Below are 14,857 nucleotides of genomic sequence, written 5' to 3' on the forward strand. Positions count from 1 at the left end.
AATCCAACTCTACCATTCAAACTCCTGTACACTAGTATACATCCCAGTTTGTGCAGATATGATCTATGATTAATCATACACACATATTTGCACAATGAGAACTGTCCTAATACTAATAATAATTGTTGGTTCTGAGTTGGTGCTCTTCTTTTCCTTTTCTTTTTTGCCTAGGTTATCTTGAGCCTATATTCAGTTCTTAAATGTGACATTCCTCTAGGGAAACTGGGATTTCAGCCCAGACTTTGCTATTCATATGGAGTCAATACACGCCCAAATGATTGGAACCAAGTTCAAAAATAATTACGTTGCGTATATGAAAGTCATTTTGCACAAGCATATGGAAGCAAGATGAGAAAGAAAATCTAGATTGGAGGAAAAATATAAAGAGAATAGTGCATTTCATCCAGGAGTAGGATATCTGGGTTTTAGTGGCAAGCCAACTAAGAAATAGTTGATCATAGGTGGGCACTTCTACGATTCTGGCTTTGCATGTGAGTATGCTGGTATCAACCAGCTTATTCCAAACAAAACGCCAATACTGGAATGGCTCCAACTCATCTCTAAAGCAAGAGACTCCTTTTGTTCTTTACTGGTATTTGAGCTAGGGCCATTTTAAACAGAAAGACATTTCCTTTGAAGTTGAAACTGCAATGCAAGTGAGGTGTTGTTCCAACTCCCTAAATGTGTGAGCGAGTAGCTTCAGATGATCAAGGCTGCAATCCTAAACTCACTCGCTAGAGAGCAAGTGCAATTGATTGGTACTTATTTCTGTACAGAGGACAGCACTTTCTAGCTAACAAAAGTGTTGCCTTTCCTCCTTATCTGATTTCAAAGTTGAGGAAAATCAGCGGCTGGTGGCAATTTGTGTGTAATCAGTGCTATTTTTCTAGAAAAAGAAGTGTTGGAACTCACCGTGAACCCCACCCTCATGCTCTTAGAATGGCAATGGAGCCCAGCTAAGAGGTGCCCAAACTGAGTTCGGCTGAGTTCCCACTGTGTGTAATGCTCACCTCACTGGTAGTAGTAAGATGTTCCAAGGACACAGCATTGGTATTGGTATTGGTTTCTTTCAGAAGCCTGAATGAAAACTTATCACTTTGGGGGGAAAATATTTTTTAGTTTTTGGTATCACAAATGGAATGCAGAATGTATAGGAAAATATCTGACATTAGGTATAGAGTCAGACTAAAATGACTTAAGTGCATAGATTTCAGTGGCTCTGAGTATGACTAACGTTTAATATCACCCCTATGAGTACAAAAAAATATATAACTTATACAAATGTGAGCTGCAAAATGTGAGAGAAATCACTGAAACATAAACCTTTTGTTGAAATTGAGGCTGACGATGTCCAGAGCAGCTTTTGTGCCACTTTAGGGGAACGGCTGAGAACTAAAACATGTCTAGCTTTCGAATATAACACTTTGCTAGCAAAAATGAAACACCAACTTCACATTTAACAGACAGAGAATAAAACAATGCATTTGCAGAGCTAACTCTGCACGGCCAATAAAAGTATAGTGTTATGATTCAAACGCTGAATAAAATATAGACCAGATGGCTCCCTACAGTAGATCAACTACAAATCTCTCAGAGATTTAAATCGGAGTTGGGATTGCAAAACTGCCTATCTATCTCTAGGAATCTTTCAAGTTCGTTTTCAGTTAAATTATAAATGGTAGCAACACACTTCTATTACGTACTCTTTTATGTACTTCAGTAGGGCAGAATGCTGGATGTTGTAGCATTCTACTGTTTTGTTTTATTCATGTACTGTCATGTACTGAACCATCTACTTTTTTGTACAATTGATTTGAACATAAAAAATAATCCAATATATACAAATACTAGAGAGAAACTGAAAAGATGGAATTAAGTTTCACACTGGCACATGGATTTAAATGCGCAAATATCTGAGGACAGAGCAATCACAGTATAGCAAAGATTTGTGCATGCTTTTGCAAATACCATAACCTAGTACAGTCTTACCTACTCTAACTGGTAGCATCTCACCAGGGTCTCAGGTAAAGGTCTTTCCAAGCCACCTGATCTTTCAGTGCAGGATGTGAAACCTGTGGCCCTCCAGATATTGCTGGGACTCAAAACTCCCATCAGCCCCAGCCCACACAGCCAATTGTGAGGGCAGATAGGAGGAAGCCCACCTTCAAAAAACACCAATCTCAATGCTTTCCCACTATAAATTTGGGGTTACCTTATATAGGGATAATTCTACAAACTGGGGAAAATCAGGCTCCAAACTGCTTCACTTGGGGTTGTAGATTATTTGTTTTGGTGTGGGTGGGTCAATTGTTACTTTCTCCTCCTCCTCCTCCTCACCATTCCATTTACAGTTATACCTCGGGTTACAAACACTTTGGGTTACAGATTCCGTTAACCCGGAAGTAGTACCTCGGGTTAAGAACTTTACCTCAGGATGAGAACAGAAATCGAGCACTAAAGTGGTACCTCAGGTTAAGAACGGTTTCAGGTTAAGAACAGACCTCCAGAACGAATTAAGTTCGTAACCAGAGGTACCACTGTATATCCTCAGTGCTTTCATTTCCTTAGTACTTGTAACTATGTAGTACTTCTAACTATTTATGGCACTCAAGCACATAAATGTTTTTGATCCCTCAGATTTGCACAAAACCAGAAAACTGCACCAGCAAATCATATTAAAAAAAAAAAATCACACTAGATATTGAGCAGCAACATGAATCTGAAGTGTATGCTAAGAATTTGCAATTCATGTCATTTCATTTCCAGAGGTGCTGGTAAGTATTTCTGATGCAGGAGCATAAATAGATTCCTGCATAGCTAGCTAGCTATTGATTCCTCAGATTTGCAGAACTGCACAGGTAACCCACACTGAAAAGTGTGCTGAGGATTTATAATTGGCTGACTGTGCCCTTTTGAACACTACCTGCACAGTGAGCTTAAAAATTAAAACAAACAAGATGCACACATCTGTCTCCGCGCATGCCCTGTTGGTACTGAATCTGCATAATAGGGAACAAAATACAAAAGGGAACACCTACTGGTGGGAACAGAAAAATCCAAAGTGGTTCCTGATATATAGATTCCTATTATGTGTGTGTGTGGACTTCTCTTTTAAACCGAAGGAAGTGGCTTAACAGCCAAATAATGCGCAACTGTGGACAAGTCCCAATTGCCTCTGGAAGGCCACAGGTTCTCAACCCTGTCTCAGAGGGAGAAACCAATGGCTAAATCTGGGTTCTTTAACTTGCAGAGCAACATTGCACGCAGGGCCAGATTTAGGTTTGATGAGGCCCTAAGCTACTGAAGGTAATGGGGCCATTTCAATGTCCAGCTGTCCTTTGTCAACAACAAATTGTCGCTGTTTTCGGTGTTGAATATATGCTATATGGTAATTTATGGAGCTAATAGGTATCTAAAGCCATTTGCACATGTTGCTGTGCAACCAGACCATGCAGAATGTAGGCACCCTATATATGGAAATGAGCAAACCAACCAGTCCATGCAGAATGTAGGTACCCTATATATGGAAATGAGCAAACCAGGGAGCAGGCTAGCAGGCAGGGCTCATTACTGTGAACCTCCGGGAAGATTCTTTCCCACAGCTAGCCACACTGTTGCTGTATGTAGGTTTTATTTTATTTGCTTTTTATCTTATATTTTGGAAATGTACATCCAGGTTTTTTTCCTTTTTAATTTTTTTGGGGGGCCCCCAAGAGAGTGGGGCCCATAAGTTATAACTTGTTTAGCCAATACGTAAATTCAGCACTGGTTGCACATATTGTTAGACAGGGGTCAGAGTGGCCGGCCCAGGCGGGCTGAGACCCTTCCTGATGCTGATTGGCTTTGACGCTAATACTGGCGTCACTTTTTGTTTTGACTCGTGGGTGACAGGAGGAGCCTTTCATCTTCGCCCAAACGCGGTTCTTCGCCCTCTCCCTGCAGTCAAGACCTGCGCGCTCCCCAGTTAATTCCGTAACCAGATTCCCAGTGTTGCTCTGCCGCCTCCTCCTCCCCCTGAAGCTGCTGTAACCAGGGAGACTAAATCAATCGCAACTCACCTCTGAACGGCGGAGGAGCCTCCTCCTCCTTGAACCTTTTCCTGCCTCTGCGGCAGCGCGGGATTTAAAGAGTTAAAGGGAGGGTCCTGGGAAACCCGATGCTAATGACGCCTAAAAGAAATGTTACACTTTAACATTCCCTTCCAGGGTTTCTGAGGAGCAGGTCAGTTTCCCGCCGTGGAGGCAAAACAAACTTTGCCTTCTTCAGGCGATCATTGATTCATCTCAGTCCAGATCCAAAAGAGAAGAACATTGGGTCTCCCCAAAGCTACTGGTTTCGGCTCCATCTGCTCCTCTTTTTTATTTTTATTTTTAAGGTAAGTAGCTCATTTCCTCCCGTAAGACTGGTTGGATCATGCTCTTTTTTTTTTTTTTTTTAAGCGTGTTTTAACAGTCAGTTAAAAGTTCATAGGCGAATGTACCCAGCCAGGGTATGGGGGGTATCTATATTGTAAGGAGAAAGACTTTTACTGCAGCTTTGCTTCTCTGGATGGGGATAGATCTGCCAGAATAAAGTTATTTTCCCTGAATTCAACGAAGTTGTGCCAAGCGAACCCTTTTGGAGCTTTCTTGAAAGGTTGGTGGGACAGGTAGTTAGGATAATATAATAAAAATAACAACAATAAAAAAACCCACATTGCTTAGTATTAAAACCTAACTAGAATTCTTCTTGCAGATGGGCTGTTCTCAGATCTGCTGCATCTGATCTTTTATGTTTTTCTAAGGCAGATGAATAGAATAGTGTGATATCCTACTAAGTATAGGAATGTGAGGCCTGCAGTAATCAGTGGGGCTTAACATCCAAGGAACATGTTTAGGATGCGGTTGGTTGGCTGGGAGGAAGTTCCTTCGCTGCTGTGGTTGTTGATTTTGTTTCGACATTTGCAAGACTTCCTTTAGGTTTTATGTTTCACTCTGCCTGTAATGCAAATTTAAAACATTCACGGACTAAAATGTATGTTTGATTCCGTCCCCCCCCCCCCCAGCTCTGCCCCACCTTAACACCAGAAGAGAGGATCGAGCCTCTTAGAAGGGATATATTGGAATACTGTCAATTGATCAACAGTTTGCTTCTGTGCACAGAGGTGCTGCTTCTCATCTTTAAAACTAATTCAGTTCCAGGATCAAGATTTAAAAGGCTGTCTTCTTCCATCCAAACCTGATTGTTGTTAGTGAAATCCACTAAGGCAGGGATACGGAACCTGTTGAATTGCAGCTCCCATCATCCCTGACCACATTAGCCATGATGCCTGGGGCTGATAGGAGCTGAGTACAGTAGCACCTGAAGGGACAGGGAGCTCACCTGGAGTAAGGTCCTTTTCTGGATTTTCCTGTTAGGATTTTGAGGGCCTTCTCTGTGGTGGCACCCTTCTGTGGAGCTCCCTCTCTAAGAAAGTTTGTCAGTTGCAATTGCGGACGTAATCGTTAGGGGAAAAACCATAGCTCAGTGGTAGAGCATCTGACTTGCATGCTGAAGGTTCTGGGTTCAATTCCCAGTGTTCTCCAGGCTGAAACAATGCGGAGATGCTGTCAGTTAGTGTTGACGGTATAGACCAATGGTCTGACTCCGTATAAGGCAGCCTCCTATGTTCCTATCTGGACCCTTTTCCACTAACAACAATGGCTTTCCTAACATTTTATGCTTTGCTGTTTTGTTGTTGTTCTCCGTTTTTAATATCAGTATTGTTTATGGATATTTCTCTCCTCAATATGGTATGTCCAATATCCCTTCCTCTATTCTAAGAATCTGGATTTTGTTTTAGGGCATCTGTAAACATTGGCCAGCCTCTGCTCATCAGCCTAATTAATGTTGTTTCAGAAATCACTGCTAGGGCAGAAGAAATGGTTGTTTTGCCCCTAGAAAGCACAGCTGTCGCATCTTGGGGTGGGGTAGGAACAGCAGTTGTTCTAGACACACACTTCAGTTGGACAGTGACCCTGTGACATCACTGCTGGTGTGGCATAAGGCCCTCTAACCACTATGACACAGTGACGTCTACCATTTTTCCCATGGGCCTTTGCAATAATCCTGAGAGGTCGTAGAGATAACATTGGTTGCCTGTCCCACTGGGATTTGCACTTGGTCCATCCAGACCAAGAATTCTGTCTTAACACACCACTGCTTTCTAGTTTCTAACAGACAGCGTCTTTTTTAAAAGCTGTTGTTTTCTTTCTTTGATCCAATATGCATGTCATGCTAAACGAAAATATGCCTTAGCATGAATGAGCAAACATGCAGGTTCATAGCTGCTGTATTCCTCAGCAGTTCCTGCTGCTTCCATGATTGAGGTTTGTATTGCTTTGGGGGAACACCAAAAGTTATAACCAGGGTTTGCTTTTCATTTACCACCTGTGGTTTTTCTGGGGGAGATGAACGTAAGCCTGAGTTTGAATATAAAGCTAAACCAAATCATGGCTTAGACCCGAGTAGACTTGCAGCAGTCAGACTGAGTAAGGGGCTCAGTACTGGAGATCTTCACTCCAGGAAGTGAAGATCTCACTTGCTGGTTCATATTAAGGCAGAGTGCTACCTGCAAATTGGACCTGTATGCCAATGCCCTAAAAGCACAGACTTGGTCTCTCTTTCCTTGCCCCAGGCACTGCCAAGCTCTCTTTCTCTTGCAGGTGACGCTGGAGATGCTGGCAAGACAGCTCCATTGGGCTTTCTGTTGCTGGCTAGGGGTTTGCCTGTGGCTTCTGGCTGGCGAAAGAGGATGCATCAGCGCTGCGCACTGCCGCAGCCCCCCGTGCAGCAGGAGCAGTGACAGCGAACATCAGCCCAGCAGACAACACTGCCAGGGCCCCCACTGCTCAGGAAGGGCAAGGCACCCTTCTCGTGCCTTTGCCCACTCCACCACACCTGTGCAAGGGCAGCTGCAACAGCCTCTAGGGGGCAGCAGCCTGGGACATGCTGCCTTGGCCGCCACGAGGGGCGCAGAAGAGAGTTGCTCTGGAGGAGGAGACTGCAGTGCTGGCGCTCCCAATGGCACTGTCCGGGACTGCAAAGGCATTGAGTGCAGGCTGCCTCTGCACATTCGCCAGAAGTCCAGGCCAGCTACCCAGACCATCCCATGCCCTCCAAACCAGGGGGAAGGTTGCCATGAACCCACCTTGGTCAGAGCAGCTGAGAGGGCAGCCCAGTTCATTGGAGAAGACCTTGCCTACACAGCTTCAGAACTAGGCGGTGCTGCCCTGGGCGTTCAGCTGACCTGTGATGTCAAACCAGGTAGGTGTGGTGTCTAAACTAGGCCAGTTCTAAAATGGAAAACGAGCGAGGTTCCAACTAAAGAGGAATGGCAACTTAAGCTGATGGAATATGTGCAGCATGCGGACTTAACATAAGTCATAAGAATAAGAGAACAAGAAGAACATGTGTATATAGAAGACTGGAAAATGTTTATTGAATATATGGGGGGACTTGTGTACACTTGAAAATGTTGGCAGCATTAAAATAAATTCAACAGTGTAAATAAGTTTGGATGGATGTAATAATGGAGTACTGAATGGTTTAGTTTATGTAAAATATGCAGAGACTTATGATATGCAAAATGAAGAAGGGAAGTCATTGATATTTTAAGGATGTTTAAATGAGTATTCTAAATGGTAAAACAGAAAATTTATTAAACACACACACACAGTTTAGTTCTGTGTTTCTGATCACCTTCCCCATGTTTCAATGACTGCTAGACAAGATGACTATGCTCTGCTTCCGTAGTAATTCTTCAGAATACCAGTGGCAAGAAACCACAGGAGGGGAGAGTGCTGTTGCACTCGAATCCCATTTGTGGGTTTCCCACAGGCATCTACAGAGGCGTCAGGTTGCCCCCAAGACTGAGGGTGACCGTCGCACAGCGCGCGTCTCTGACATGCATTGCGTGACATCTCACACGTTTCCCAACACCGCACAAACTGGTGACATTGCATCCTCTGAAGGAGGCTGAGCACTCTGGTGGAGCCAGGCCCTGAAGCTCTGTCACCTGCCCAAGGATGTTGTGTGCTTATTCTGGGTGCAAGGCTGGACTTAACCTGCAACAAATAATATAGCACAACAACATTCTAAGGCCAATATTCTGAATTCTTCATACGGCAAATAGTGCCTGATGAAGACTTCTGGGTATCAAAAATATGGTACATCATCTTGGTTTAATGGTAGGACATTTCCCCATATGGATTACACACACACACACACACACACACACACACACACACACAGAGCTTTGCTTTATTTCTGCCCTTGAATGCTATTTGCTTGCACCTAGCTGAATGCTTCAGCAAGTCCTGTCACACATTCTGGTGACCTCGCTTGATGATGTTTTGAGAAATACCACCAAGGATTTATGTTTTAATGCCAGGTTGTTTGTATTCTAGGGGAAAATGAGGTTCCATCTGAGGATGCGCTTGTGCTGCAGCTTCAGCTTACGAAAGGACAAGAGAAATTTGTCGACTTGCTAAAAAGCCAGCAGGCGGTGATTGTGGATTTACAGCAAAAACTTGCAGAGCAGCAGAGCATGTTGGTGGCTCAGCAGCGGGAAATCGTAGAGCAACACAGGAAAATGTATGAACAAATGGATCTGATCAAGGTCCAGTATGGCATGCTTTTTGACACGGTGAAGCAAATGTCGTTTCAGAGTTTGCAAGAGGATATTCAACATTATTTTGAAGCCAATCTCCAAGGCCTTCAGAACCAAGTCAGAAACCATCTCCAGAAGTCCTACTCCATGCATAAAGTAGAAGTCGATGCCAAAGTGATTGATGTTGGGGAACCTTTAATGGACTGTGGCCTTTGTGAAAGTGACGAATTTTGTAATTTCCAAAAGACACCCTCGCAGTGTGAAAAATGCACCTTATGCCCTGCTGGCTTTTTCCAGCTGTCTGAGTGCTCTACAAATGCTGATCGGATATGCCAGGTGAAAGATCATTGTGCTCAGAATGTCAATGGTATCTTTCCCCCAAAAAGGAACAGCCCCACTGAAAGGTCACAGACAGACCAACTAAAATTAAAGTACAAATACTGTGGTACCTCTGGTTACGAACTTAATTCCTTCCAGAGGTCCGTTCTTAACCTGAAACCGTTCTTAACCTGAGGTACCACATTAGCTAATGGGGCCTCCCACTGCCGCCACACGATTTCTGTTCTCATCCTGAGGTAAAGTTCTTAACCTGAGGTACTACTTCCGGGTTAGCGGAGTCTGTAACCCAAAGTGTTTGTAACCCGAGGTGTTTGTAACCTGAGGTACCACTGTACCCATGTTTCAGTATTATATACTTTGGGTTTCGTTGCATTATTCTTTGTGCAAACAACTTTTATTATGTCTGTAGTCTTAGCACTTTTAACTTTTGCCTGTATGCTCCAGCACAAATTACACATTTAACATAGAAAGTTGCCTTACGCTGAGTCCATTTAGCTCCATATTGTCCACACCAATTAGCAGCAGCTTTCCTGGTTTTCAGGCAGGATTATTTCCAGTTCTACTTTGAGATGCCATTAGGGATTGAATCTGTAACCTTCTGCATGCAAGGCAGATAGCTGCTCTACCACTGAGCTATGGTCCTTCACACAATTTATATCTCACTTCCGTAAACCTCTACAATCAGGTCCAGATCCAAGTTTGATGGGCCCCTGGGCAAAGTGTCCTGCGTTGGGTCTCCCTCCTTGGTCAATGGACCCTGACCTGGCCATACTGGCCGTGCTCCAAGCAGCACGATGCCCCAGAGCAATGCTACGTGTTTGAACTTGACTCTGTTATCTGTTACTCCTAGGATAGAGATGAGTGCATTGAATCACCAAACATCTGTGGAGAAAGGATAAAGTGCCTGAACACTCCAGGTAAGTTGCTGCATTTCTGTGAATGAAGCCATTCATGAAGGCAGGAATGTTCCCTCATGGTGCAGTTTCAAGTAGAAATTGTGGAGTTGGGTTGAAGAGTAAGAGCTTTTAGGACTCTTTGTTAGGGGAAAAAGATCACTTATGTAGCAATGCATTATTTCAATTCAATATGATCTCTTTACAAGTGCTGCATTTATAGAATTATTGCAAAATATTTAGTGGCAGCCATACTTAGTCATGAAATATATACTGGGGAGCCACTCCCAATTTAGTTTGATGATACACAAGTTTTCAGTTACATATATATCCCACTCCCTGAACATCCCCTTCAAGCCACTTCAACAGCACTCACTACACCCTCTAATTTATTTATTTTTCATTTTTGGACTCCCATCAGCTCCAACCATCGTGCTTCAGAATTATTGCATGCAAATTAAAAATTGGGTCTATCAGTTATATTTGTATGTAAGTAATGGCAATAGTTCAATAGAAACGGATGCAATTTAATCAACACAGAAGCATAGAGTGGTAGAGTTGGGTCATCTAGTCCAACCCCCTGCAATGCGATCCCCCATCTAATTTGAAACCACGCTGGCCCCTGCTTAGCTTTGTAAATGTGCTAGCAGTTTTAGAAGGGGATAAATGTTTTTAAAATCAGAGACAGCCCTCTTGGGGTATATATTGCCTCTGCAACATTACGTTTTTAGTGTATGGTGCCTTAAGAGCATGGACAGACAGGATATAAATATTTCCAGCAACTGGTTGTTTGTTGCTTTGGGTGTCAAAAAAGGTTATTTATGTATGCTACTACTATGGCCTGTGTTTTGTTAGCCCCCAAATGGAAAACGAGCGAGGTCCCAATGGCAACTTAAGTTGACGGAATATGCACAACTCGCAGACTTAACATATAGAATGAGAGAACATACGTTTAAAGAAGATTGGAAAACATTTATGGATTATATGGGAAATAATTGTGTACAGCTGAAAATGCTAGCAGCATCAAGATAAATTCAACAGTGCAAATAAGTTCTGATGGATGCAATGATGGAATACTAAATGTTTCTGTAAAATATGCAGGGATTGATTATATGTAAAATGAACCATTGAAAGAGAAGAAGGGAAGTCACTGATAACTTAAGGATGTAAAATGAGTATCTTAAATTGTAAAACAGAAAACATAGTAAGTTGCTTCAGGTTACTTTGTGTAAAAGAGAAAAAACAGCATGACTAATAAGTGCAAATAATAATAATAATAATAATAATAATAATAATAATAATAATAATAATGTTAGACTCATAGTAATGCAACATGGGCCTGCGACTGAAACTGTATTTCCCTGTGTGTGGACAGGAGGATTCCGATGCCTTGGAATTGCAGCAAAAGAAGCTGCCTTGGGATTGTGCGGAGAAGAGTATTTCTTTAACAAAGAGCTGCAAGAGTGCCAGGCTTGCTTCATGTGTGAAGACAGGGCGGTGGTTCTCCCCTGCTCCACTGTCAGCGACACCGTTTGCTCAACAGCCAGTGAGAACAAGCTGTCCGAGTCCTGGACTGCGAACGTCATTTTACCCATGGCAAATTCTGGAGCTTCTCAAATTTATCCCGGCGTTACCTTGAAGATAAAGGGGGAGCACGAGTGGGACATCGTCACGGTGGAAGAGAACTGCCTGGTCTTCAAGCAGCACGGCCTAATGTGGGCCGACTTCAATTTTGCCGTGAAACACAACTGCAGGAATTTCCTCCAGCTTGCCTTGAAATTCAGCAGCCAGGAGGAGGAAGGCTGTGAGCTGAGCGCGGTCCGCATTGAGCAGCCAGAAGGCAAAATCTTCCAGAGCATCAGTGTGAGCGGCGCGGCGGAGGTAGAGCCAGGCCAAGCTCTCTGGCTGTTTTTGAAGAGCCCCAATCAATTCTGCAACCAAAGTAAAGACTTCAACGTTTACGACCTCAACACGCCCCTCAGTTTGCTTTGGTTATCCCACGATACGGGGGCGGTGGCCATGACTGCGCAACTGTCCACTGCGATGCACTACCAAACGAACTACCGGCCAACTTTCAGACTGGTTTCCCTTTCCGACCCTTACATGCTAACCTTGTCCCATGATGGTAGAGCCGTCAAGTTTACGGAAAGGGGTGTGGTGAAGTTCGTTTTGCACCAAGCCTTGTACTCCATGGGCCCCACCTGCATCCGCGAAGGGCTTTCCCTGGTGTCTTATCTCAACCGAAATGGCACTAACGTAGAACTAATGACTGTGCACAAGTCTGGCGTCAATTATCGAGACACGTCGATATCTGCCTCCGGGGCCACCAAAGTTGAAGCCGGGGATCTGATTAGCTTTGAGATCCTTTCGCCAGCACAATGCAACATTCGTTATTTTGGAGACAGCTCTGGAATTAGTACGCTGAGCTTCATCTGGATCCCATCTGCAGTTTCCACTGCTCTCTCAGCCTCGGTCTCCGTTAAGGGGCTGCCCACAGGAGCTGTCAGAAACAAATTACTGGATTTCACTCAGGTTTCCTCCATTGAGAAGCAGATCCGTCTGGTTTCTACTGGGCAACTTGCTCAGAAATACTTTGTCTTTACCGAAAGGGGAGTCGCCAGTGTTGTGTTTTCAATAAAGCTGATCCACTCGTGTAACATGCTCCGGGTGACTCTAAATCAGCTCCTGGGTGATCATGGGCAGCCTCATTCAATTGCACAGCAGGTTGGAGGGCAAATGCCAGAAGGAAGCATCTGGACCAGTGTTGCGCTTCGCTCCTCCTTTGAAGTTCGTAATGGTACAATGATATCTGTTTCTTTGGACTGTGTGCGTGGCAGGGTCAACCACGTTGCACATCAGCATGGAACCGGCTTGTCCATTTTATGGGTTTCATCTATCCCAGGAGGAAACTGACAGTTAATAAAAAGTATGGAAGGAATCGGGAAAGGTGATTGGGAAGCCCATGTTGGGCATTTTCTCCTTTCTCCAGCTGCAGTTGAATGGCACAGAACTCGCTAAGAGAACAGGTTAGACAAAACGCAGAATACAGAGAGGGGGAACCATTGTTCCTTATCGTTGGCTGAGCTGATGGGAGCTGGAGTCTGAGAACACCAAGAGGGCAGTTTGTTGGCAGCCTCTGCTCTGTTGGTGAACTTTTCTAGGGAGTCCAATCAGCTGACTTTCAATAGGACTACCGTATTTTTCCTTCTATAACACGCAGATTTTTTCTTCTAAAAAGGAAGGGGAAATGTCTGTGCGTGTTATAGAGCGAATGTGTGGTCCCTGGAGCCGAAAAATCATGCAAAAATCAAATCGCGGCGCTGCACGCTGCACGGAGAAGCGAAACCTGAAAAGAGGAAGTTGCTGCTTTCCTGCATTCTGCCTCAGGGTCTTACTGCCCACCCTGCTCTGTTTCGTTGCTGTGTTTGCTGAAACGGAACAAAGAGCAGGGAAAGCCCCTCCCCTCCAGGCAAGCTCCGGTGCTGCTGGGGGAGAGGGAGAGAGAGGGGGGAAGGGAGAGAGAGGGGGGAGGGGGAGGGAGAGAGGGGGGAGGGCGAGAGAGGGGGAGGGAGGGAGGGAGAGAGAGAGAGAGAGAGAGAGAGAGAGAGAGAGAGAGAGAGAGAGAGAGATGGCTGGCTTGGGTGGGGGGAAACTTTTGCCTTTCTTTCCTCCCTCCCGTTAAATCCCTCTCCTGCATTCTTAGCCAGCTGCTTCTCTGCACACCCCTCTAATGTCCCTTCTTTGTTTTTCCTTCGCTCCCCACTTAAAATGTGGTTACAAAGCATGGATCCACAGGGATCCTCAGGATCTTTGCATTGGGTCACCCCAAATTCACCATCAGATCACATAGCATGTCCATGGCTACAGCCTGCACCAAAAAAATCAGGCACCCACTGTTGCTTGGGGCTGCAGTGGTGCAAAAATGTGGTTTAAAAGCATGGATCCACAGGGATTCTCAGGATCCTTGCATTGGGTCACCCCAAATTCACCATCAGATCACATAGCATGTCCATGGCTACAGCCTGCACCAAAAAAATCACGCACCCACTGTTGCCTGGGGCTGCAATGGTGCAAAAATGTGGTTACAAAGCATGGATCCACAGGGATTCTCAGGATCTTTGCATTGGGTCACCCCAAATTCACCATCAGATCACATAGCATGTCCATGGCTACAGCCTGCCCCCCCAAAATCACGCACCCACTGTTGCCTGGGGCTGCAATGGTGCAAAAATGTGGTTAAAAAGCATGGATCCCCAGGGATTCTCAGGATCCTTGCATTGGGTCACCCCAAATTCACCATCAGATCACATAGCATGTCCATGGCTACAGCCTGCCCCCCCAAAATCACGCACCCACTGTTGCCTGGGGCTGCAATGGTGCAAAAATGTGGTTAAAAAGCATGGATCCACAGGAATTCTCAGGATTTTGGCATTGGGTCACCCCAAATTCACCATCAGATCACATAGCATGTCCATGGCTACAGCCTGCCCCCCCCAAATCACATACCCACTGTTGCCTGGGGCTGCAATGGTGCAAAAACGTGGTTACAAACCATGGATCCACATGGATCCTCAGGATCTTTGCATTGGGTCAGCCCAAATTCACCATCAGAGCACATAGCATGTCCATGGCTACAGCCTGCCCCCAAAAAATCACGCACCCACTGTTGCCTGGGGCTGCAATGGTGCAAAAACGTGGTTACAAACCATGGATGCACAGGGATTCTCAGGATTTTTGCATTGGGTCAGCCCAAATTCACCATCAGATCACATGTCTGTGGCCACAGCATGAAGCACAAAAATGATACATCCACTGTTTCATTCAGAATGTTTTTTCCCTTGTTTTCCTCCTCTAAAAACGATGTGCGTGTTATGGTCAGGTGCGTGTTATAGAGCGAAAAATACGGTAATATCTAGCTGAGACATAGCAATGCCTTGGATGTGCAGTTGCCCGTTCAAACATTAATAGAGTGATGCTGAAGCCACTTTGCCATGAT

At 44.6% G+C, this 14,857-nt stretch overlaps 1 protein-coding gene across 1 annotated transcript; it reads left to right on the plus strand.

Moving 5' to 3' along the window:
- The first annotated feature begins 4,367 nt into the window (after window positions 1–4,367).
- LOC309325900 (uncharacterized protein) lies at window positions 4,368–13,048 on the plus strand. The gene is made up of 5 exons (XM_081834255.1): window positions 4,368–4,375; window positions 6,684–7,284; window positions 8,427–8,965; window positions 9,819–9,885; window positions 11,237–13,048. The coding sequence occupies exons 2-5, from the start codon at window positions 6,696–6,698 to the stop codon at window positions 12,772–12,774; spliced, it is 2,733 nt and encodes a 910-aa protein (XP_081690381.1). The 5' UTR covers window positions 4,368–4,375; window positions 6,684–6,695; the 3' UTR covers window positions 12,775–13,048.
- The last annotated feature ends 1,809 nt before the right edge of the window (window positions 13,049–14,857 follow it).

This window comes from Podarcis erhardii (assembly GCF_964252035.2).
Source record: "Podarcis erhardii genome assembly, chromosome: 12".
In the NCBI taxonomy this organism is placed as follows: Eukaryota; Metazoa; Chordata; class Lepidosauria; order Squamata; family Lacertidae; genus Podarcis; species Podarcis erhardii.

Coding starts and splice junctions, on each gene's coding strand:
- LOC309325900 (XM_081834255.1), top strand. CDS start 6,696: ATGCTGGCAAGACAGCTCCATTGGGCTTTCTGTTGCTGGCTAGGGGTT. Junction 7,285..8,426: donor GACCTGTGATGTCAAACCAG/GTAGGTGTGGTG, acceptor TTTGTATTCTAG/GGGAAAATGAGGTTCCATCT. Junction 8,966..9,818: donor ATGCTGATCGGATATGCCAG/GTGAAAGATCAT, acceptor TGTTACTCCTAG/GATAGAGATGAGTGCATTGA.